A 24,370-nucleotide genomic window follows, 5' to 3' on the forward strand; every position below is an offset into this window, starting at 1 on the left:
TGAGAACCTCCTTCCCTCAGCCAGGGCATTGAAAATGGGTCGTGGATGGGTATTCCAGCATGACAATGACCCAAAACACACGGCCAAGGCAACAAAGGAGTGGCTCAAGAAGAAGCACATTAAGGTCCTGGAGTGGCCTAGCCAGTCTCCAGACCTTAATCCCATAGAAAATCTGTGGAGGGAGCTGAAGATTCGAGTTGCCAAATGTCAGCCTCGAAACCTTAATGACTTGGAGAAGATCTGCAAAGAGGAGTGGGACAAAATCCCTCCTGAGCTGTGTGCAAACCTGGTGGCCAACTACAAGAAACATCTGACCTCTGTGATTGCCAACAAGGGTTTTGCCACCAAGTACTAAGTCATTTTTTTGCAGAGGGGTCAAATACTAATTTCACTCATTAAAATGCAAATCAATTTATAACATTTTTGACATGCGTTTTTCTGGAATTTTTTGTTGTTATTTTGTCTTTCACTGTTCAAATAAACCTACCATTAAAATTATAGACTGATCATTTCTTTGTCAGTTGTCAAACGTACAAAATCAGCAGGGGATCAAATACTTTTTTCCCTCACTGTACACAACTGAAATATTTTATTATTTCATAGTAATTTCATATTTTTTATTGATGTTTACCCAATGTGAAATGAGACAATGGAATATTTTCAATGTTTGGCAATTGAATGTTCACTGTTTTGGGCTTTGGAATTTCCATTAAAAAGCTACAAAATATATTTTTCAATATATTTTTAAAACAATTATCGAAACCAAAATCAATTTTGTATAATCGAACAGAAACCGAACCGAACCCAAAAAGCACTAATCACTCAGCACTAGCTAGCACCGAGTAAAACGCACGCACGCACACACGCACGCAGACACACACACGGGGAGCAGAAAGAAGTGTCCTCATAAGACTCAGTTCATAATTCAGAGAAGTGTTAATAATTAAGCAGTGTTCTCGTTTTAAATCATGTAGCTACAGTTCAACACTCCACTACACCTGAGCCCTTGCAGCTCTCACCATACTGGCAAGAGAGATCATTATGTGCTATGCAGTCAGCCCATGAAGTGTGTGTGTGTGTGTGTGTGTGTGTGTGTGTGTGTGTGTGTGTGTGTGTGTGTGTGTGTGTGTGTGTGTGTGTGTGTGTGCAAAAGAGCCATCATCACTGTGTGTGTGTGTGTGTGTGTGTGTGTGTGTGTGTGTGTGTGTGTGTGTGTGTGTGTGTGTGTGTGTGTGTGTGTGTGTGTGTGTGTGTGTGTGTGTGTGTGTGTGTGTGTGCGCATGCATGCCTGCCAAAAAAAGTGCAAAGTAGCTGGCAAGGTATTGCTCTGTGTCAGCTGCTGAAGAAAACGTATGTCTACAAACTCTGTTTTCAGTTTCCAGACATTGGTAACTGTTGAAATATTTGCTTATTTTCTCACTTACGTGTATTGCATTTTCTCTCATACATTTCATAAGTGTGTAGTTACATTAGATCTATATTGCCAGATAAACATATACATAAAACTAAATCAAAGGGGCTCCCGAGTGGCTCAGCGGTCTATGGCACTGCATATCAGTTCTAGAGGCGTCATTAGAGACCCTGGTTCAATCCCAGGCATTATCATAACCGGCCGTGATCGGGAGTCCCCATAGGGTGGCGCACAATTGGCCCAGCGGAGTAGGCCATCTTTGTAAAATAAGAATTTGTTCTTAACTGACTTGCCTAGTTAAATAAAGGTTTAATTTAAAAAATATATACATCTAATGTGCCTTTTATTCCATAGGATTAAATTACCGTCCAGTCCCTCTTTACTCCCCTGTCCTCGCTCTCAATGATGACATCATCCCTAGCGTCGAGCCTCGGTGTGTTGCGTAATCACAGTGATCTGATCTGGCTACTCGGCACAGACGGCTCAAACAGAGCTGCAATCGTTATGACATCTTACCAGAACTGGTTGTCTTGGTAACATACATTCAATGAATGAACGCACGGGCGATTTTGAGGATGGAATCTTGGGTGACTGAAGGCTACATCAGCTATTTTAAGTTTGGCTTGGGGGAGAGTGAGAGAGAGAGAGCGGGAGAGAGAAGGGGTGGGAGATAGAGAAAGAGGAGAGAGCAAGAGCGAGACTAATACAGAGAGTACAGCATAAGAGTACAGTCTTCAAATGTGCAGATCCCTTTTTCTTTTTTCTTGGGTTCTCTACCCTCTCCAGTTCTACCTCCCTTCTGCCGTTGTGAGTTGCTGAAAGGAAAACATCCCCTGCGGGCCAGCAAGGAGGTGGAATGTAGAGAGGAGAGGCCCGGCAAGAGGTAGTGAATGCCTGGGTGCGTGAGTATCACAGCTGGCACGCTGCAGTGGCGTGAGGGTCATGTCCGTCAACTTATGTGCCAGCGCACGCGTGCATGAGCACACGCACATGCACACATGCACGCATAAACACACACAGACATCCTGGCAGGAGACTAGGGACATGGCAGGTTGCCATGGTAACTGGAGGGGGACTGAGGGGTTGTTCAGTGCATCGGCCAGGCTGCAAGTGTGCATACCTGATGGGAGATGCTGACTCGTCTGAGCAAGGAAATAGAATATACTGTAGAGTCCTTAGATCAGTCACATATACACACCAATAATAAAAAACTCACAAGTCCTCAAAAGAGAGAGAGGGAGAGAGGAGGAGAAAAAAAGAGAGTGTAGGTCATCCTGTCAAGAACATGAGGTGTTAAAGTTCAACAGACATAGAATCCTGAGTGTGGAGAGATGCAGAAGAATGGATTGGCAGGGAGACGTAATGTTCCTCTGTGCAGGAACAGGTGTGTGTGGTGTGTGTGTGTGTGTGTGTGTGTGTGTGTGTGTGTGTGTGTGTGTGTGTGTGTGTGTGTGTGTGTGTGTGTGTGTGTGTGTGTGTGTGTGTGTGTGTGTGTGTGTGTGAGTAGGGCTGTGGCGGTCATGACATTTTGTCAGCCAGAAACTGTCAAGCAAATTACTGCCGGTCTCACGGTAATTGACCGTTAATTAACATAAACATGTTTAGCATCTCCTGGCTTCCACACAGCCTACAAGCTACTGATGCGGACCTTTGGAACATCTACATTTTAAAAAGTCTAATGAATCCATTTAAAGGGTAACTCTCAACCCCAAATTCAGCCTTTACATTTTACATTTACATTTTAGTCATTTAGCAGACGCTCTTATCCAGAGCGACTTACAGTAGTGAATGCATACATTTCATACATTTTTTTTTTTTTTTTTCTGTGCTGGCCCCCCGTGGGAATCGAACCCACAACCCTGGTGTTGCAAACACCATGCTCTACCAACTGAGCTACAGGGAAGGCTTTGCCCAACCCCCTCATAAATGTAGTTGTACCTGATCCCAAACCCTTTCTCACTAAAGCATACTTACCCGCTCTGACAATAAATTGTGTGCATTGCAAGCACACAATATACTCTTATAATCTCCACCCGGCACAGCCAGAAGAGGACTGGCCACCCCTCATAGCCTGGTTCCTCTCTAGGTTTTTTCCTAGGTTCCTGCCTTTCAAGGGAGTTTTCCCTAGCCACCGTGCTTCTACATCTGCATTGCTTGGATTTCTGTATAAGCACTTTGTTGATGTAAAAAGGGATTTAAAAATACATTTGATTGATTGAAAAATGGCTCTGGACAGTTCGCTCACAGTGGCGCCAAGTTCCTGACTTGTATTGACACTTGCGGTGTATACAGTACCAATGGAAAAAGAGCTACTGCGTAAATACTTCAATGCGGGTTGGATTGAATTGAGCCCCTAATCTTCATTTTCAAGGTGATGATTGCACTTTTCTTCCCAACACAATACCGATATGTATGAAACTGTAAGCATTAACTTTGAATTTGGTCATATGTAGAAATGTGCCTTACTGCCTTTTGACTTTTGTGGAACGTCAGTAGTTTAGTCAAGGAAGCATCATCCAAAATATATTGGCACACTCCACGTACTAAGACCATTGCCAAATAAGGTGCGCTATCTCCTGATTTAATAGTAAGCCTTGAGGTGGTACGACACAGCACATCTGGAAGGGAGTGGATTTCACCTTCTCAAAGTGCCTCTACATCAACATTTCAATGACAGAGTTGAACCTCTAGGGGCAAAAATAGCTAGATTTACTACTAAAAGATCAAAATATATACATTTTGCAACGAAGTGTCAAAATGAAGATCAGAATTGACGTGTTTGACTATAACTAAGCCTAAAACATCTGGTTTTCAATGTTATTTTCATGATTACTCTTTACTATAAACTGGGTGGTTAGTGACCTGAATTCTGATTGTGTGACAGCTGTAGTATATCAAACCATATACCACGGGTATGACAAAAGATTAATTTTTACTGCTCTAATTACATTGGTAAACAGTTTATAATAGCAATTAGGCACCTCGGGAGTTTGTGGTATATGGCCAATAAACCACGGCTAAGGGCGGTATTCAGGCACTCAGGGTTGCATCGTGCTTAAGAACAGTCCTTAGCAGTGGTATATTGGCCATATTTATTTATTTATCTTTTTATTTAACCATTTTATTGGCCACACCTCCTCGTGCCTTACTGCTTTAATGTAGCCTACACCATCCTAATAAATCCATTATTTATTTTAGGCAGGTCTAATCTTGTTTTTACATATCCTAAATAATATGTGTGAAATTAGTTTTGATTTAGAATGGGACATTATCACCCACCTGTCGGAACAGGTCCAGGGAAAAAAATACGTCATCCGTATGCATGCACTTGAATAGCGAATGGAGGACCCTTTTCCCGCGGTTCATTTTCATGTCAGCCAGGTAGGCTACACCGGCTGTAAAGCGAAGCAATGTGCTTAATATATGGAGAGTTTAGAAATAAATATAGTAGGCCTAGCCTATAGAAAGCTGATGGGATCCTCTTTTTAAGAGGCCATCTAAACACTGTTTTCTCACGCAATTGCATAGCCTAGGCTATATAAAAATGTTGCGCAACATAGGCTTGCTTTTCGGAAGACATTTCATTCCATGAGGAGCTGGCTCTCACTGCGCAACAGGTGATCCTATTCCGCTCAAACTGAATGTCAGGGATCTCATGACGTGTTCGATTTGATTTTCAATTTCATTTGCATTGATGCCGGAGTGATTAGAGGGACAATTGAGCGCTGAATACCAGCCCATTAGCGACTTTCCTATAGCAAGTTTGGTAGGCTACTAATGACCATCAGAGGCATCAGAGAGCGGTTTTGGAGAAGCCTATACTGTAGGTCATGATTTGTGACTCCTGATGACGTGGTAATACGGTCACCGTAACAGGCCTATGTGTGCGAATGTGTGATTTATTGCTCTAGTTTAATTGCAGATCAAGACAGGACATCCTTAATAGACAACCTTGGTGTTTTGCTGGTATACAGGCCAAGGTCACATAGTGTCATACACCTACCAGAGTGATGGCTGTTTAATCATTAATACATGCAGGAATGTGATAACTATGTTCAACAGCAGAGGCCACAAATTGATATGCTAATGTTTGAACAGCTTTATAGTAGAATTCTGCTGAACCCTATTTGATATGTTTAAGGTACCATCTGTTTAGGTATAGTAGCAGTTCTAACTTCAAAACGTTGAACTGGAAATGTAGGTAACATATGGTTCCTTTAAGGTGTGGTGAGGTGTGTTAGGAAGTCAATCAGTGTTTTTGGTTGCTTATACTCATTTTATAAGCTCAAGGCCAGGAAAAACAATATGTATTTTTTTACCTGTGCCTCTGACTGTATTTTTTCTGTTCTGTGTTTATTTGTTGCAATAAAACACACACACACCCCGGGTCATCACAGCTAGCTAGCTCCTACTGAGTGGCCCAGCCCCGAAGCTAGCCTTGAGCCAGGCCCATCTCCCGGCCTGCTCAGTGGACCCAATGATCACTCGGCTACACAGCTGATGCCTCCCGGACTCTTCACTAACACGACTAGAAGCCACTACATCACCAGATTCCTGCCGTAAGCTCTGGACCTTTGCATCGGCTCATCGCAGCTAGCTAGCTGCTACCGAGTGGCTATAGTGGCTAAGGCCCTTGTCCCGAAGCCAGCACCAGTTAGCCTTGAGCCAGGCGCATACCCCGGCTAGCAAACAAAATTACTCCAGCTACAATACCTCTTTTGCAATTTGGCCTGGACCCTTTGTCGACACGGAGCCCCGCCGATCCATCACGACTGGGCTGCCGACGTAATTCTGTCCAATGTGCCCTCAACCAGCATTTGCCCGATGTCGGTGAAGACGCTTCTGCTAGTCCCGGGCTGCTAACTTTATGAACGCCATGTCTCCCGCTTGCTAGCGTACTAACGACTACCTACCGGCTTCCCTGTTTCATCTATTGCTGATCACTGGACCCTATGATCACTTGGCAACATAGCTGATGCCTGCTGGACTGTTCATTAATCACGGTACTCCATTTTGTTTATTTTGTTTATCTGTCGGCCCCAGCCTCGAACTCAGGCCCTGTGTGTAGTTAACTGACCCTCTGCCCATTCATTGCCATTTTACCTTTTGTTGTTGTCTTAGCTGATTAGCTGTTGTTGTCTTACCCGTTGTTGTCTTAGCTAGCTCTCCCAATCAACACCTGTGATTGCTTTATGCCTCTCTCTAATGTCAGTATGCCTTGTATACAGTTGTTTAGGGTAGTTATCATTGTTGTATTTTACTGTGGAGCCCCTAGTCCCACTCTACATGCCTCAGATAGCTCTTTTGTCCCACCTCGCACACATGCAGTGACCTCACCTAGCATAACTAGTGCCTCCAGAGATGCAACCTCTCTTATCGCCACTCAATGCCTAGGTTTACCTCCACTGTACCCGCACCCTACCATACACCTGTCTGTACATTATGCCCTGAATCTATCCTACCACGCCCAGAAATCTGCTCCTTTTATTCTAGACGACCAGTTTTGATAGCCTTTAGCCGTACACTCATCCTACTCCTCCTCTGTTCCTCGGGTGATGTAGAGGTTAACCCAGGCCCTGTGTGTCCCCAGGCGCTCTCATTTGTTGACTTCTGTAACCGTAAAGGCCTTTGTTTCTTGAATGTTAGCGTCAGAAGCCTCCTCCCTAAGTTTGTTTTACTTACTGATATGGCACAGCGATCACTGATTCATTGCCTGCATCCGTTATGGGTCCGCGGTCAAACGACCACCCCTCATCACTGTCAAACGCTCCCTAAAACACCTCTACGAGCTGGACTTTCTAATCGACCTGGCCCGGGTATCCTGGAAGGATATTGACCTCATCCCGTCAGTAGAGGATGCCTGGTTGTTCTTTAAAAGTAATTTCCTCACCATCTTAAATAAGCATGCCCCTTTCAAAAAATGTAGAACTAAGAACAGATATAGGCCTTGGTTCACTCCAGACCTGACTGCCCTCGACCAGCACAAAAACATCCTGTGGCGTACTGCACTAGCATCGAATAGTCCCCACGATATGCAACTTTTCAGGGAAGTCAGGAACCAATACACACAGTTAGGAAAGCAAAGGCTAGCTTTTTCAAACAGAAATTTGCATCCTGTAGCTCTAACTCCACAAAGTTTTGGGACACTGTAAAGTCCAAGGAGAATAAGAGCACCTCCTCCCAGCTGTCCACTGCACTGAGGCTAGGAAACACTGCCACTACAGATAAATCCACGATAATCGAGAATTTCAATAACATTTCTCTACAGCTGGCCATGCTTTCCTCCTGGCTACCTCAACCCCGGCCAACAGCTCCGCACCACCCGCAGCTACTTGCCCAAGCCTCCCCAGCTTCTCCTTCAACCAAATCCAGAGAGCAGATGTTCTGAAAGAGCTGCAAAACCTGGACTAGTACAAATCAGCTGGGCTAGACAATCTAGACACTCTCTTTTTAAAATTACCCGCCGCCATTGTTGCAACCCCTATTACTAGTCTGTTCAACCTCTCTTTCGTATCGTCCGAGATTCCTAAAGATTGGAAAGCTGCCGCGATCATCCCCCTCTTCAAAGGGGGTGACACTCTAGACCCAAACTGTTACAGACCTATATCCATCCTGCCCTGCCTTTCTAAAGTCTTCAAAAGCCAAGTTAACAAACAGATCACAGACCATTTAGAATCCCACCGTACCTTCTCCGCTGCAATCAGGTTTCCGATCTGGTCACGGGTGCACCTCAGCCACGCTCAAGGTACTAAACGATATCAGAACCGCCATCGATAAAAGACAGTACTGTGCAGCCATCTTCATCGACCTGGCCAAGGCTTTCGACTCTGTCAATCACCGTATTCTTATCGGCAGACTCAACCGCCTTGGTTTCTCAAATGACTGCCTCGCCTGGTTCACCAACTACTTCTCAGATAGAGTTCAGTGTGTCAAATCGGAGGGCCTGTTGTCCAGACCTCTGCCAGTCTCTATGGGGGTACCACAGGGTTAAATTCTCGGGCCGACTCTTTTCTCTGTATATATAAACAATGTCGCTCTTGCTGCGGGTGATTTCTTGATCCACCTCTACGCAGACAACACCATTCTGTATACTTCTGGCCCTTCTTTGGACACTGTGTTAACAAACCTCAAAACGAGCTTCAATGCCATACAACACTCCTACTGTGGCCTCCAACTGCTCTTAAACGCTAGTAAAACCAAATGCATGCTTTGTAACCGATCGCTGCCTGCACACGCCGCCCGACTAGCATCACTACTCTGGACGGTTCTGACTTAGAATATGTGGACAACTACAAATACCTAGGTGTCTGGCTAGACTGTAAACTCTCCTTCCAGACTCATATTAAGCATCTCCAATCCAAAATTAAATCTAGAATTGGCTTCCTATTTTGCAACAGGAAGCCAATTCATCCTCACGCTGCCAAACATACCTTCGTAAAACTGACTATCCTATCGATCCTCGACTTCGGCGATGTCATTTACAAAATAGCCTCCAACACTCTACTCAGCAAACTGGATGCAGTCTATCACAGTGCAATCCGTTTTGTCACCAAAGCACCATATACCACCCACCACTGCGACCTGCATGCTCTCGTCGGCTGGCCCTCGCTACATATTCGTCGCCAGACCACTGGCTCCAGGTCATCTATAAGTCTTTGCTAGGTAAAGCTCCACCTTATCTCAGCTCACTGGTCACCATAACAACACCCATAGCACGCGCTCCAGCAGGTATATTTCACTGGTCATCCCCAAAGCCACCACCTCCTTTGGCTGTCTTTCCTTCCAGTTCTCTGCTGCCAATTACTGGAACAAATTGCAAAAATCGCTGAAGTTGGAGACTTATATCTCCCTCACTAACTTTAAGCATCAGCTATCTGAGCAGCTTACCTGTCACTGCAGCTGTACACAGCCCATCTGTAAATAGCTCATCCAACTACCTACCTCATCCCCATATTTTTTTTCTTTTTTTTTCTCTCTTTTGCACACCAGTATTTCACACATCTATCACTCCAGTGTTAATTTGCTAAATTGTAATTACTTCGCTACTATGGCCTATTTATTGCCTTACCTCCTTATGCCATTTGCACACACTGTATATAGTTTTTTCTATTGTGTTATTGACTGTACTTTTGTTTATCCCATGTGTAACTCTGTGTTGTTGTTTTTTGTCGCACTGCTTTGCTTTATCTTGGCCAGGTCGCAGTTGTAAATGAGAAAATGTTCTCAACTGGCCTACCTGGTTAAATAAAGGTGAAATAAAAGAAATTAAAAAAATAAAAACACACACACACCCCTCAGATGCTAATGCAGTGACACATCTCATGATAGTTAGCGTTGCTTCCCGTCACTATACTGAGTAATATGACATTTAAGCCTCCTGTCTGTTGTTGACTTGCAGCTGATTTGAAACAGATGAGTCATTTCAGATGATTCATTTTCGCAACAGGAATACAGCTGACACTTACATTTTTTTTTGCCACTGTTAGTTTGCTGAGTGACAGTGTCATGTAGCAAATATACCAGAAATGCTGACAAAATCCCGACAAAATCCCTGATTATAACACTGAAAATAAACCCAAATTCTGAATCAGGTGCAGAGTAACACAAATCTCCCTCTAATCCTTCTTGTCCACATGGGTCAATAGAAACAAGACCTGAACGATTAGCAGGTTCAATTCCCCCAGTCAGCATGGATACAGCTGACCCACAGGTAAAACTCACACATGGGCAGTCAAGCAGGCAGGCAGAGTGTGCATGCGTGTGTTTGTATGTGTGTTACTGCACATTGTGTGATTTTGTGTCCTTCTGTGTCCTACAGTGGGAAAGTTCTGGAAGGAATAAGGCCATGAGCTGTAACATACTCAATGAGAATTGACTGGTTCCAGTGAGTAGAATGAGATCTGATTGCTATTGAGATCATTGTCAATTTGTTATCATTACTAATGAAGCGAAAGGGCACTCACACTAATTTGTAATGATGAATATCTGATCTCTCCCTTTGTATACATACATACATACATACATACATACATACATACATACATACATACATACATACATACATACATACATACATACATACATACATACATACATACATACATACAGTGCCTTCAGAAAGTATTCAGACCCCTTGACTCTTTCCACATTTTGTTAGGTTACGGCCTTATTCTAAAATGTATTAAATTGTTTTTTCTCCTCATCAATCTACACACAACACCCCACAATGACAAAGCAAAAACAGGTTTAAAAGAACGGAACTATTACATTTACATAAATATTCAGACTCTTTACGCAGTACTTTGTTGAAGCACCTTAGGGAGCGATTACAGCCTCTCGTCTTCTTGGGTATGACGCTACAAGCTTGGCACACCTGTATTTGGGGAGTTTCTCCCATTCCTCTCAGCAGATCCTCTCAAGCTCTGTCAGGTTGGATGGGGAGCGTATGTTCAGGTCTCTCCAGAGGTGTTCGATAGGGTTCAAGTCTGGGCTCTGGCTGGGCCACTAAAGGACATTCAGAGACTTGTCCTGAAGCCACTCCTGCAATGTCTTAGCTGTGTGCTTAGGGTTGTTGTCCTGTTGGAAGGTGAACCTTCACCCCAGTCTGAGGTCCTAAGTGCTCTGGAGCAGGTTTTCATCAAGGATCTCTATACTTTGCTCCCTTCATCTTTGCCTCGATCCTGACTAGTGTCCCAGTCCCTGCCGCTGAAAAACACCCCCACAGCATGCTACCACCACCATGCTTCACCGTAGGGATGGTGCCAGGTTTCCTCCAGATGTGACGCTTGGCATTCAGGCCAAAGAGTTCAATCTTGGTTTCATCAGACCAGAGAATCTTGTTTCTCATGGTCTGAGAGTATTTAGGTGCCTTTTGACAAACTCCAAGCGGGCTGTCATGTGCCTTTTACTGCGGAGAGGCTTCCGTCTGGCCACTCTACCATAAAGGCCTGACTGGTGGAGTGCTGTAGAGATGGTTGTAATTCTGGAAGGTTCTCCCATCTCTACAGAGGAACTCTGGAGCACCATCAGAGTGACCATCGGATTCTTGGTCACCACCCTGACCAAGGCCCTTCTCCCCTGATTGCTCAGTTTGGCCAGGTGGCCAGCTTTAGGAAGAGTCTTGGTGGTTCCAAACTTATTCAATATAAGAATGATGGAGGCCACTGTGTTCTTGGGGGCGTTCAATGCTACATGCATTTTTTGGTACCCTTCCCCAGATCTGTGCTTTTACACAATTCTGTCTCAGAGCTCTACAGACAATTCCTTTGACTTCTCATGGCTTGTTTTTTTCTCTGACATGCAGTGTCAACTGTGGGACCTTATATAGACAGGTGTGTGCCTTTCCAAATCATGTCCAATCAATTGAATTTACCACAGGTGGACTCCAATCAAGTTGTAGAAACATCTCAAGGATGATAAATGGAAACAGGATGCACTTGAGCTCAATTTCGAGACTCATAGCAAAGGGTCTGAATACTTATGAAAATAAGGTATTTCAGTTTTATTTTTTAGAAATTAGCAAAAATGTGTCATTATGAGGTATTGTGTGTAGATTGCTGAGGAATTTTTCTTATTTAATCAATTTTAGAATAAGACTAACATAACAAAATGTGGAAAAAGTCAAGGGGTCTGAATACTTTCTGAAGGTACTGTAGCCTGGTCTACTGGCCCAAGTTGAGAGATGTGCAAAAAAGTTGGATTGGAGGGGTAGTGGAAAGGAGAGAGAGCGAGAGCGAGAGAGATATGGAGAGAGAAGGGGGAGAACGATCAAGAGGGAGTGAGAGATGAGACAGGCTCTTGTGCAGAAAAGCAGGAATAATCCCTATTAAAATAATTACAGCGTTTCAGGAGGCAAAGCGATTAAGCGGAAAACAGGCTATTAAGTATTTCTGTCTAAATATAACTCCCATATAACTCACTCAGAGAGGGCAGGGTTTGGGAGCAGGCAATACACTCCTAGAAAAAAAAGGTGTCAACTAGAACTTAAAAGGGTTCTTTGGCCGCCCCATAGGATAACCCTTTCCCCAGAGGTTCTACATGGAACCCCAAATAGTTCTACCTGGAACCAAAAAGGGTTCTTCAAAGGGTTATCCTATGGGGACAGCCGAACAACCCATCGGAACCCTTTTTTTCTAAGAGTGTAGGGTAAAGAGTTGCGTATGCGCATCTGTGTGTGTGAGTGAGTGATTGAGTGTGCGCGCGTGTTGGACTTAGGTGTGTGTTTGGTTGGTGTCTGTGTGTTGCATCTAGGACAGGGGCGAGATTTGGGAGGTGGTGTGTTAACAGTGAGATCAAGAGAATGCTTGGCAGGAACGCAGTCTCGTTAAACCCCAGGATTCCACATGGAAAACCCTCACACACAAGGGCCCAGAAAAACCCACACCCCCACGGAAAAAACCCACACGTCAACCCACCCACGGGCAATACAAACACACCAAGCGCCATTAGAATGCAGCGTACATATCTGCACATCCTCACAACACACACGTGCACTCACACACAAAACTCACTCCCCATACACACAGACTGCATTGACTGCAATAAACCAAAGCTCAAACAGCAATAATACTGATAGAACAATGTGTAAAAATAGGGAAGGCAGAATTATCGTTTAAATCGTGTAACTGACAATTGTGGACAATAACCAAACTACTTTTTAAAAAAAAAATTCAATCATCTTAATACATTCATTTTAGGAGAAAGGGGGATTCAACATTATATTCAAGTAGATATAGTTTACCCTTACCAAATAGTATTTTAATTTTTTTTACACGAAGTGGGAAAAATTAATGAGCAGAACGACAGTCAGCTTCATTTCCAAAAGTGGTCAAAACTATTGTTTTTAGATGGGGGTGTCACCCCTGTGTTGTTGCTCATTTTTAAGTATGCATTAGAATTGTAACGTCTGCCTCCAACTCACACTCCCAAACACATAGAACCCCTGAACACAGCTCACTCTCTAGATCCCAATCACGTGAATTCTGATCACCTGTGTATTCGGAATTCGGACCCCCTGTGTATGACCTTCAGCCTGCCCCTGGACCCAGCTACCTGCCTCCTCCTGTGGTCCTTTACAATAAACACCTGCTGTGTCCTGCGCTTGAAACCAGCTCTCTGTCTCCCATTGTGTTCATTAGAGTAATGCATTACAAGCTCAATTTTTTTCAAACATTACAATTATGACATTTACCATGGTAATTTGCATAACAATGAATCATTACCAAACATTCCTTAATCACAGCACTACCTATTACACTATCCCTGCCTGCCCTGTGTGTCTGAATTCTCAACCCCTGTTACTTTCTTTTCTTTCATCTGTACTCCAGTCTTCCCTACAGTATATCCTCCAGGAATCCCTCCGGTCTTCCCCATAGGAGTGCCATGTACACTCATTCTGAAGCTTCAATTTGAATCTTCTACAGAATCTCTCACTTCCTGCTATCTGAGCAATTGGTTTTACAGAGAGGGGGGAAAACGACACCGAACACATTTCAGCCACTGCAGGAAAACACAGGTTGCAATATAGCAGGCACGTCTCTGTAAACATACACGTTGTTATTCTGGGAATAGTGTGTGTGTGTGTGTGTGTGTGTGTGTGTGTGTGTGTGTGTGTGTGTGTGTGTGTGTGTGTGTGTGTGTGTGTGTGAATGAGTGAGTGAGACTTCCCCACCGTATTAGGTTTTAGGACAAGACCTACCTGGAATCTTTTGGCTAATAGTGTCACCAACCTGGCAACCAAAACATGAATCTCAACTTCCAAAACGGGCCCTGACCTACCTGGCTCAGTGCAGTTTTTGGACGGGGGGCCCAACAGAGGGTCTGTCTCGTTGTCCCAGGACTCCTGCAGTAGCCTTCGACTCTCCCACCCGGCACCCTCCTCAGTAGTAATGCTGGAGAGGTCATATCCTGGGATGGAACAAGAGAGTATTGTTAAGAGTTAAAAATCACACTCTGTTAGGTGCGTATACCATATAAGAGTGGGCCACCAACAAAAAATGTTAACAGTGGAGCGAATACACCCCATGACATTCACATACTGTACAAATATATTTTGACTTCCATGACATACATGTGGATATGTCTGTCGGTCGTGTGAGGCTAGATTGGAGCTAGCAGTGCAGAGTTCATGGAATGTGTTATTCAGAATGTAAGAATGTCACATAGGAGGCAGAGCTCAGCCCCATTCCCATTATTAGATACCAGCGCTCCGAAAATCTGGTAAGTCGGAATAAGATGAGATCATTAGGAGCATTCCTACGGCAACACAGTCTGCGGTGGCGTGCTCCGGAGCCCCTGGGGTGATCATTCTGGAGGCTCAGTCATCTGGGTCACCATGTCCTCAGGCCACCGCCTCCAACTCAATGCAGCTCCCAAGATGCAACAGGGCCTGACATTAGGATTTGGCAATGCCTGCTAATAATAGCCCTTACTATATTTATCAAAACAGGGATTAAAAACAAATCACAGCTTCGCTCGCCTGTCCACATGTTGAGGAGCAGGCGGATAGGATGATAACATGTGGACGCTGACCAGGGAACCAAGAATGGGTCCATGTTGTGTGACTGTAATCATAGAAATTAATACAGAGCCTTGAAATAAATAGAATGTCTGTCCTTGTGTTTGTTTGTGCAACCTGCACAAGACTGCAGACAATTTCGCCTCGTCTTTGTAGGACAATCTTCTATTTATGATCTGAAGTGTTTATTTCAACCTTGGTCAGAAAGGACAACTGTCTGTGTCTCCATACCAAAACCCTGGAGTGGCTCTCTCTGGGGCTCTCTGATGACGCGGGTCCCAGGCAGGTAGCCTAGCAGTTAGAGCGTTGGGACAGTAACCGAAAGGCTGCTTGTTTGAATCCCCGAGCTAGCAAGGTGGAAAAAAATCTGTCGTTCTGGAAATGAACCCCCACAACAACTGCTCCCCGGGCGCCGATGACGTTGATTAAGGTGTAAGACACATGCAATGCATTCAGCTGTGCAACTGACTAGGTATCCCCTTTCCCTTTCCTTCTCATTAAGCTGTAGGAGCACTGAGCAGACTCTACATGTTACGGGACAGAGGCCTTCTCCATGCAGGGCCGGCACCAGAACAAATTAGTTGGATTGGCCATTGATTTCCATAGGCAGGCAATTGTTTTCGTGGGATGTCCTATGCATTCATTTTCTATGGGTGTTATAGTAAAGACCATAGGCAGCTCATGAGTTTCAAGTTTGGGGAAGCTTACAATGTATCCTACCAATCTGTGTGCCAGTTGATTATTTTTATATGATTATTTTTGTGGAACAATTTGGTTTCTCAAAGTTATTGTCACATTGTCAATCATAAAAATCGGAAGTAAAATGATACAAATCGAAAAGTTAAATTCAACTAAGGCGAGAACACCAGCCTCTGCCATATTGACAAATTGTCACGGCTGTCTAAAGGATCGGAATAATAATGTAGTTCCACATTATTATTTATTCCTGAAATGTAATGCAATACACTAAATAACCGAATACACACACAAAAAAAAAAAAAACGTGACGCAGAGAGAAACAAACACTACTCAAAAGATAATAACCCACAAAACAGGAAGCGAAAAACCGCTACTTAAATATGATCTCCAATCAGAGGCAACGAGGATCAGCTGCCTCCAATTGGAGATTAACCCAAACAACCCCAACATAGAAATAGAAAAACTTGAACTTAAACATAGAAATAGAAAACATAGAAAAACACAAAACACCCCCTGACCTACTCTACTATAGAAAATGACATCTTACTAGGGTCAGGATGTGACACAAATTAATAAACAGATCCATTGGCGGCTAAAGAAATGAGCCAATACAGCAGTAAGCCTATATCTTCATCTTCAACGAAGTAAAATACAGAGGCCTAAAGCCGAAAAAAAACTGTTCAAAATATCCTGATGAAAATTCTAGTTCTTTCAATCACATTCATCTCTCTATACTCTGCCTGTCTGCCTCCCTTTCTATCTCTTGACTTGAGCTATTGTTGGTGAAGTGCACCATTGTATCAAATCATTAACTGGGTTCAGCCTGAAGCTGTCGCTATGGAGTACCACAGTATGAGTAATAATAACCATAAAACCTAGAGGTCAGATAGGGAAATGGTTCCAATTGTTTTTCCACCATTCATTTTTCCCATAGGGGATTTTAGAAACACATATTAAGGGCTGTATTTCGTGTAGGCTTACCCTGGTGTGAAGTTTTGATAACTGTGTAAATCTCTCTAAGACAAGGTGACTTTTATCAATATATTTGCCTGTATTTACCCCCCTAAAATGAAATACTAAATTAGCTGCTAATGTGGATATCATAAGGAACTACAAATGTCATAATCCTGACGAGACTGCCAAATCGAGGCAAAGGAAGGAATCTCAGGATTAACTATCTAACGTTAGCTAAATATAGTAATGAATACATTGCAATTCTGTGAACCGTCTTGTGCAAGTTTTAAATTGACAATACCTGTTAGCAAAGGTGTCAGCTAGACGTGCAGAGGCTTGCAGGGATTTGTAGGTTTGCAGGATGTCTACTTTCATTCCAATTAGCATTTTCAAATCAGAGTAAATACAGGCGAATATATTGATAAAGTCACCTTGTCCTAGAAAGATTTACACGGTTATCAAAACGTCATGCCATGGTAAGCCTACACAAAACGCAGCCCTGATTTTAAGTGTTTCTAAAATCCCCTACAGGAAAAATGAATGGTGGAAAAACGATTGGAACCATTTCCCCGTTTGACCGCTACTGTAGGTTTTATGACACCTCCACTGTGGGGCCCTATAGCAAACTTGCAACATTTTATGAACTAGCCTATTCCGGGCCCTCTGAGTCTCCCTTGCCAGTGAGCTTGGGACAGACCGCTGTATTTATGATGTTTTCACTAGATATATGGAATCATCAGATCATGATATTTTGCTCCGTCACACCGAGGCTTGGTGATTATCGAGGCCGGGAGTGTTGGAAAGATTTTTCAAATACTGAGGAACTATCATTGGCAATGGATGTTAAAAAAACTTACTTTTTTGACTTACTGTGTGAGGTGAAGAAAAAATGACTAAGCTCAGCTTATTAGTGGTGGACGTGGGGAGTTATGACAATCAGAAATTGCCAAATGGGCACTCTTATTTTTGCACGCAGCAGGCCAGGTAGGCCTACTTCTGTGCGTGCTCAGGCGTGGTCCCTCAATGTTATCAGGACAGAGAAACCAGACACATGCTCATTGTGCACATGGAGCACACCAAACAAAAGACAATGCATTTTTAATGGTTATGAAACAAACCAAAACGTGTTTCTCACAAGTGTAGCAGGTTGTGAACTCCGCAAACAATGTTTCCAGTCCGAGAATGAGAACGGCAAATGACTAATTAACAGAAATGAATGTAAAATGGGGGAATAATGGTACATTGATTAGGCCATCTGGTAACATGTAATGGAGAATTGATAAAAATATAAGCAATCAAAGACCAAATAATTCACACAATGAATGTGCAAGAATTAGCGGGAGACAGCTGAGCATTCTGGAACATTGTAAACTATTGTGGCACCCGGCAGGGACTGGTGAGGGGAGTAGTGATTGAGGGGAGATATCTGGCAGTCCATTGGCTCCACCCCTGGGCCTTATATGGACTTCCTGCCCCAACGAGGCAAGACTGTAACTCGTTAAGCCAGGGAGTGTTTGGGGATAAAAGGGGGAAGCAGCCGGCACAACTGTGCAGAGTAGGGGAAGAAAGTATACTAGAGGTGAGAGTACATGGTGTGACCTGGACTGGTGGACTAACCCGCCTGTGTACCGGACCGTGTGAGGATTACCCCTGGAAAACGGAACGGCTTGTTGACTGTGGTGATTGGTGAATTCCCCCTTCTTTCACAGTGTGTGAAAATCCCTAATAAACTTCCCCTTTGCATTCTATTTGTGCCTGTTTTGTTCCTGAACTTGGTGACATGGAAACCCCAAACCCTTGATCTTGCTACACTATACTCACGACACATTATCTTCACATTTTAAATGCTTATCACTGACAACCGCAACTCAATCAGCTAGACCTAGTGCCACGAGCACTACTCAAATTGCGCGCTTCCCAAATAGGCATGCTATAGGCCTACATGATTGTGATTTGAAAAAATCCACAGCAAAAAAAAAAAGCTAATTACGCTCTGTGGCTAAGTCATGCTCCCTGGTGAAGTATTTTGAATGAGACCCATGAGGCGACGCATAATTGGCCCAGCGTCGTCCGAGTTAGGGGAGGGTTTGGCCGGCTGGAATGTCCTTGTCCCATCGCGCTGTAGTGACTTCTGTGGCGGGACAGGCGCATGCACGCTGACACGGTCACCAGGTGTATGGTGTTTCCTCTGACACAAAATGATTTTTTTGTGGATGGGTATAACCGTATAAAATGTATAATAGTAATATTTATAAAATGTATAATTATCTTATTTATTGAATATTCAAAACATACAATATACTTGCAGTGAAGCCGCTCAACAACTACATCATACCAGTCATCCAACAGATTCCCATTCAGAGCGACACACAGAGGCATCCAGGGTCAATGGGCTGATCTACCACCAGGCCAAAAAACGTGAACCCGAACCCTCCAAGATCCCCCCCACAGTTCCCCAATAGCTGTCCCTTAACCATTCGAGACCCCTCCCACAGTCCCCCTCCAGGAAGAAAAATAAAAAATACAATGAATTCCATTCCCCACCCCCAAGAACCCCCCAATGCACCAACAACCAAGAGAATGAACTAAAGAGACAAAAGGAAAAGACAGAGGAAAACAGCAAACAACAATTTTTTTTTATAATAAATAATACATTTAAAACAAAGGACATCAATGACAATTAAAATCATAACAGCAATGCCAACTGTATATGTTTGTGTGCATGTCTGGCACTATTACATGTATGTGTGTATTTGAATATTTAAAATGACTAAATCGGGTAATTTTGTATACATTTATTTAAATTTGCATCAGGCCGCTTCTGGGGGGATTTTGGTAAGATGCCGGCAAAGTCGGCTGAATTCCGGTAGATAAAAATGGCCCAATGTACTTGGGCCGATTATGGGCAGTCATTCATTTTGATTCTAGGCCGAATCCGACACCCGAGTCCTGGCCGATTCGATCAGTTCCGGCCCCCTCGAAAGAGGGCCGCTTCTGGGCCGATACCTCATTGCTAGCTGGGATGCATCTATCCAATGTTATGATTTGTTTTAAGAGATATTATACTTTAGTAATCCACAATGACATTATCTTCCATATTCCTACAGATACCTTGAACTGGAGATTCCTTCAAAACGATTGCCTACAGTTATTGTGTAGGGAATGGCAAGGTTGGGTGACTAGGGCCATCTGGGACTGCCTCCTGGGGGAATTCAGGTGTGTGAAGGTTACCTGTGTCCTGTATAACTTCATGAGGATGGACAGGAGGACCAGGAGGGGATCTGCAGCTCGCCGCCGTGTGCCATAGGAGAGGTCTGTTGCACTGCAGGATGGTTCAAGGATGGGTGCCAACAATGCAGCACGTGAGGCAATCCGTGTGCAGGAGACCTTCACCTCCTACTTCTTCGAAGAGGGTGCTGTTCCCTGGCAACACCATAGACTACACTATGAACAACCGAAGGCTCTTTTAAGTGCCATCCACATTGCAATAAGAGTATTCTTCCATTTACTTAGCTATGTCAACTGCAGTTATTCAATTCCCAGTTTCTCTCTCTTGATTTCTACTTCTCAGGTAAGGGTGCTGTTCAGGTAAGTCCCTTTTAAGAGTCACCCATATTGAAAAAAAGGAACAATTAGATACACAAGTGTGTATGTGTGGGTTATAGGGTATCAATCTGATTGATGGACTGAGTTGTGCATTAAGCAGGCTCAGGTGTATAACTGTGGCTCCTTCCAAATTAGGCAAGAGGACCAACCATGGAGAATAGTAAGACACTTCATTATTTCCATTTATATACCGACGCTATATTGTTTGTCCTCATGTGTCTGTGCATGTTTTTCAGTATAAAGTACACTGCAGCCACAGTGTGGCCACCAGATGAGGCCACACACACACACACACACACACACACACACACACACACACACACACACACACACACACACACCCACACACACACACACACACACACACACACACACACACACACACACACACACACACACAGATTCCTGTTGAACACTGTCTTTAACTACCTTATTTTCTCAATAATAGTCTCTCTCCTTCACTTCATCCCTCTCCCCCCTTCTCCCTAACCCCTCTAGGTTATATCAGCTGTGTCGGTGAACACCTCCCGCATCTGAACTGGCTACATAGAGGGCACAGCATGATCAGAAGTGAGAGGTCACTTGGTCGGGTCAACAGGAAGTATTATTATTAAAGTATTGTGATGAACTGAGAGAATATTAAGTTTAGTTGCAGTAATTCATCAATCATATGCTGTCTTCCCTGCTCCTGTTCTTACCCCTTTCCCTTGGTCTTCTCACACCTATCTCCTCTCCTCCTTATGTTTTAATAATGCACACCAGATGTGCATTGAAGATTGAACTTGTATTTATCATTTTTTTATGATGATTATTTATTTTTTACACATTTAACTAAGAATGCATGTATTATGTATTTATAACACTTGGATAATGAACTTTTCAATAAATCGTTTCACATTCTCTACTGGTTGTAATGAAGTCTCTTATTTGATGAAATATTACACCTGTCCTGTGTCCTCAGATTTCTATTTTATTTAACCTTTATTTAACCAGGAAGGGCTCATTGAGATTTGAAATCTCTTTTTCAAGAGCGTCCTGTCCAAGATAGGCAGCACCAAGTCATTACACAATTACAGACAACATGTTAAACTACAAGTAATCTAGTAAAAACCATAGAATTCACAAGAGTATAACAAAATCATAAAACAGCAAATTAAAAACATAGACAGGTCAGGGACTCAGTCTCAAAATCCTTTATCAGTGATTTAAAAACACCAATCGGGACAAGTTCTTCCAGTTTAAAAGTATTTTGTAAGGCATTCCAAGACAATGGCGCAGAGTACAGAAAAGCCCTTCTACCAAATTCAATTCGGACATTTGGAACAGTTAGCAGGATAAAGTCCAGCGAACGAAGAGAGTACCCACCACATTTCTGAACAATACAAATGCCCAAATAAAATGGTAGTAAACCCAATATGGCTTTGTAAATAAAAGTATACCAGTGACTGAGCCTACGACTGACTAGAGAAGGCCAGCCAACCCTGGTATACAAAGTGCAGTGGTGCGTAGGGGTTTTGCAGTTTAAAATAAATCTCAAAGCGCCATGGTACAGGGTCAGATCAGTGCAGATGAAGGAAATTAGATATTGAGATGAACCGGTTTTTCAGTATTTACATGATGCATAGGAAGTGTAGTGTACTGTTTAAAAAAATCTGTTTCTGTATATATTAATTACAAATCAGCCTTTAACTAGTTAAATCATGTTTCTAGTCTATTGCATAGTTACAATGTGTAACCACTGATGTCCCAGGACCAGGATTGGTCCAGTAAACACTGTTGAAGTGTATAATTGTAATCCATATAATGACTAGCCTCATTTACATTGTCTACTGGTATTGTTTTTAAATTTAATAACATATACAGTACCAGCCAAAAGTTTGGACACACCTACTCATTCCAGGGTTTTTCTTTATTTACTATTTTCTACATTGTAGAATAATAATGAAGACATCAAAACTACGAAATCGTGTAGTAACCAAAAAAAGTGTTAAACAAATCAAAATATATTTTATATTTCAGATTCGTCAAAGTAGCCACCCTTTGCCTTGATGACAGCTTTGCACACTCTTGGCATTCTCTCAACCAGCTTCATGAGGTAGTCACCTGGAATGCATTTTAATTAACAGGTGTGCCTTGTGAAAAGTTAATTTGTGGAATTTCTTTCCTTTTTAATGCGTTTGAGACAATCAATTGTTTTGTGACAAGGTAGGGTTGGTATACAGAAGATGGTATTTTACCAAATAGGGCTAACTCCATATTTTGGCAATAATAACTCAAATAAGTAAAGAGAAACAACAGTCCATCATTACTTTAAGACATGAAGGTCAGTCAATCCGGAAGAACTATTCAAGTGCAGTCGCAAAAACCATCAAGCGCTATGATGAAACTGGCTCTCATGAGGACCGCCACAGAAAAGGAAGACCCAGAGTTACCTCTGCTGCAGAGGATAGGTTCATTAGAGTTACCAGCCTCAGAAATTGCAGCCCAAATAAATGCTTCAGAGTTCAAGTAACAGACATCTCAACATCAACTGTTCAGAGGAGACTGCATGAATCAGGCTTTCATTGTCGAATTGCTGCAAAGAAACCACTACTAAAGGACACCAATAAGAAGAAGAGACTTGCTTGGTCCAAGAAACACGAGCAATGGACATTAGACCGGTGGAAATCCGTCTTTTGGTCTGATGAGTCAAAATTTGACATTTTTGGTTCCAACTGCCGTGTCTTTATGAGACGATGAGTAGGTGAACGGATGATCTCCGCATGTGTGGTACCCACCGTGAAGCATGGAGGAGGAGGTGTGATGGTGCTTTGCTGGTGACGCTGTCTGATTTATTTAGAATTTAAGGCACACTTAACCGGCATGGTTACCACAGCATTCTGCAGCAATACGCCATCCCATCTGGTTTGCGCTTAGTGAGACTGGCATTTGTTTTTCAACAGGACAATGACCCAACACACCTCTAGGCTGTGTAAGGGCTATTTGACCAAGAAGGAGAGTGATGGAGTGCTGTATCAGATGACCTGGCCTCCACTATCACCCGACCTCAACCCAATTGAGATGGTTTGGGATGAGTTGGACCGCAGAGTGAAGGAAAAGCAGCTCAGCATATGTGGGAACTACTTCAAGACTGTTGGAAAAGCATTCCAGGTGATGCTGGTTGAGCGAATGCCAAAAGTCTGCAAAGCTGTCATCAAGACAAAGGCTGGCTACTTTGAAGATTATAAAATACATTTTGATTTGATTACTATATGATTCCATATGTCCGATTTCATAGTTTAGATGTCGTCACTACTGTTTTCTCAGGAGTCTCTAAAACATTAAACAACCCAAATTACAATTTCAAACTCATGTTACAATGCCCATAAAGCTAGCTGGCTAATGTTAGCTAGTCAGCTAGCTTGCAAAATAGCAATTTTCGTATGCATAATTTCATATGCATAATTGTTTGTCTCTACATTAACTAACATATTCCTCTCAACTGTAAATGTTTTACATGATTCCTAATGACGTTATAATTACTAACATTTGCTTCCATCCTAGTATTTTTGTCAGCCATCTTTGCTGAAGAAAGTCTCTAGCGTTGGGTTACCTAGCGTCAAATTCATCATGGGAACCACTCGATATGATTGGTCATTGCCCAGCTGTCGCCCCTGTTGATTTGAAGAAAGTTGGGAAATGCTGAACTTTTTCACCGCCTCCCACGCCACATTCGTGCCTCCCCCTCCACGTTCGTGCCACCCAACGGTCTCCCGCCCACACCGTTTTTCTACCATTGAAAATTAATGGGAAGCGGTGTTTCACCGCGTGCTAGTGTACACATTGTGTTATTCTTGACAGATTTTGGTGAGAGTGAGCCCTCTCGCTTCAACCTCTTCCTCTGCTTAAAATATGTCACTGGAGAAAGCATTAGAGCGGGCAAAACAGCGCCCCTCTATATGTAGCCCATGTATCTGATTCTGTCTGGCCAGAAATAGTATGACATGTCATACTCATTTGATCCAGACAGCATCAGATACATGGTCTACACATACTGAGACAGAGGGGCGCTGTTTTGCTCGCTCGGATGATTTATCTGAGATTGATGCGTCTTTCAGTCCGCGCATCTCTGTCAAATAAATTATCAATATTTGTATTTGGATGGATGGGCAAGGCGGTATGGTAGGGTGGGCAAGGCCCCCTAA

The 24,370-nt window shown here is 43.1% G+C and overlaps 1 protein-coding gene across 1 annotated transcript in view; it reads right to left on the reverse strand.

The window, feature by feature from the left end:
• Positions 1-24,370, reverse strand: part of slc24a3 (solute carrier family 24 member 3) — a 91,882-nt gene that overhangs the window by 25,005 nt on the left and 42,507 nt on the right. Inside the window, exon 2 of the mRNA XM_014154585.3 lies at positions 14,189-14,317. Coding sequence (XP_014010060.3) covers positions 14,189-14,317 — 129 coding nt within the window. The remainder of the gene's footprint in view (positions 1-14,188; positions 14,318-24,370) is intronic.

This window comes from Salmo salar, chromosome 18 (genome assembly GCF_965601325.2).
Source record: "Salmo salar chromosome 18, fSalSal1, whole genome shotgun sequence".
In the NCBI taxonomy this organism is placed as follows: domain Eukaryota; kingdom Metazoa; phylum Chordata; class Actinopteri; order Salmoniformes; family Salmonidae; genus Salmo; species Salmo salar.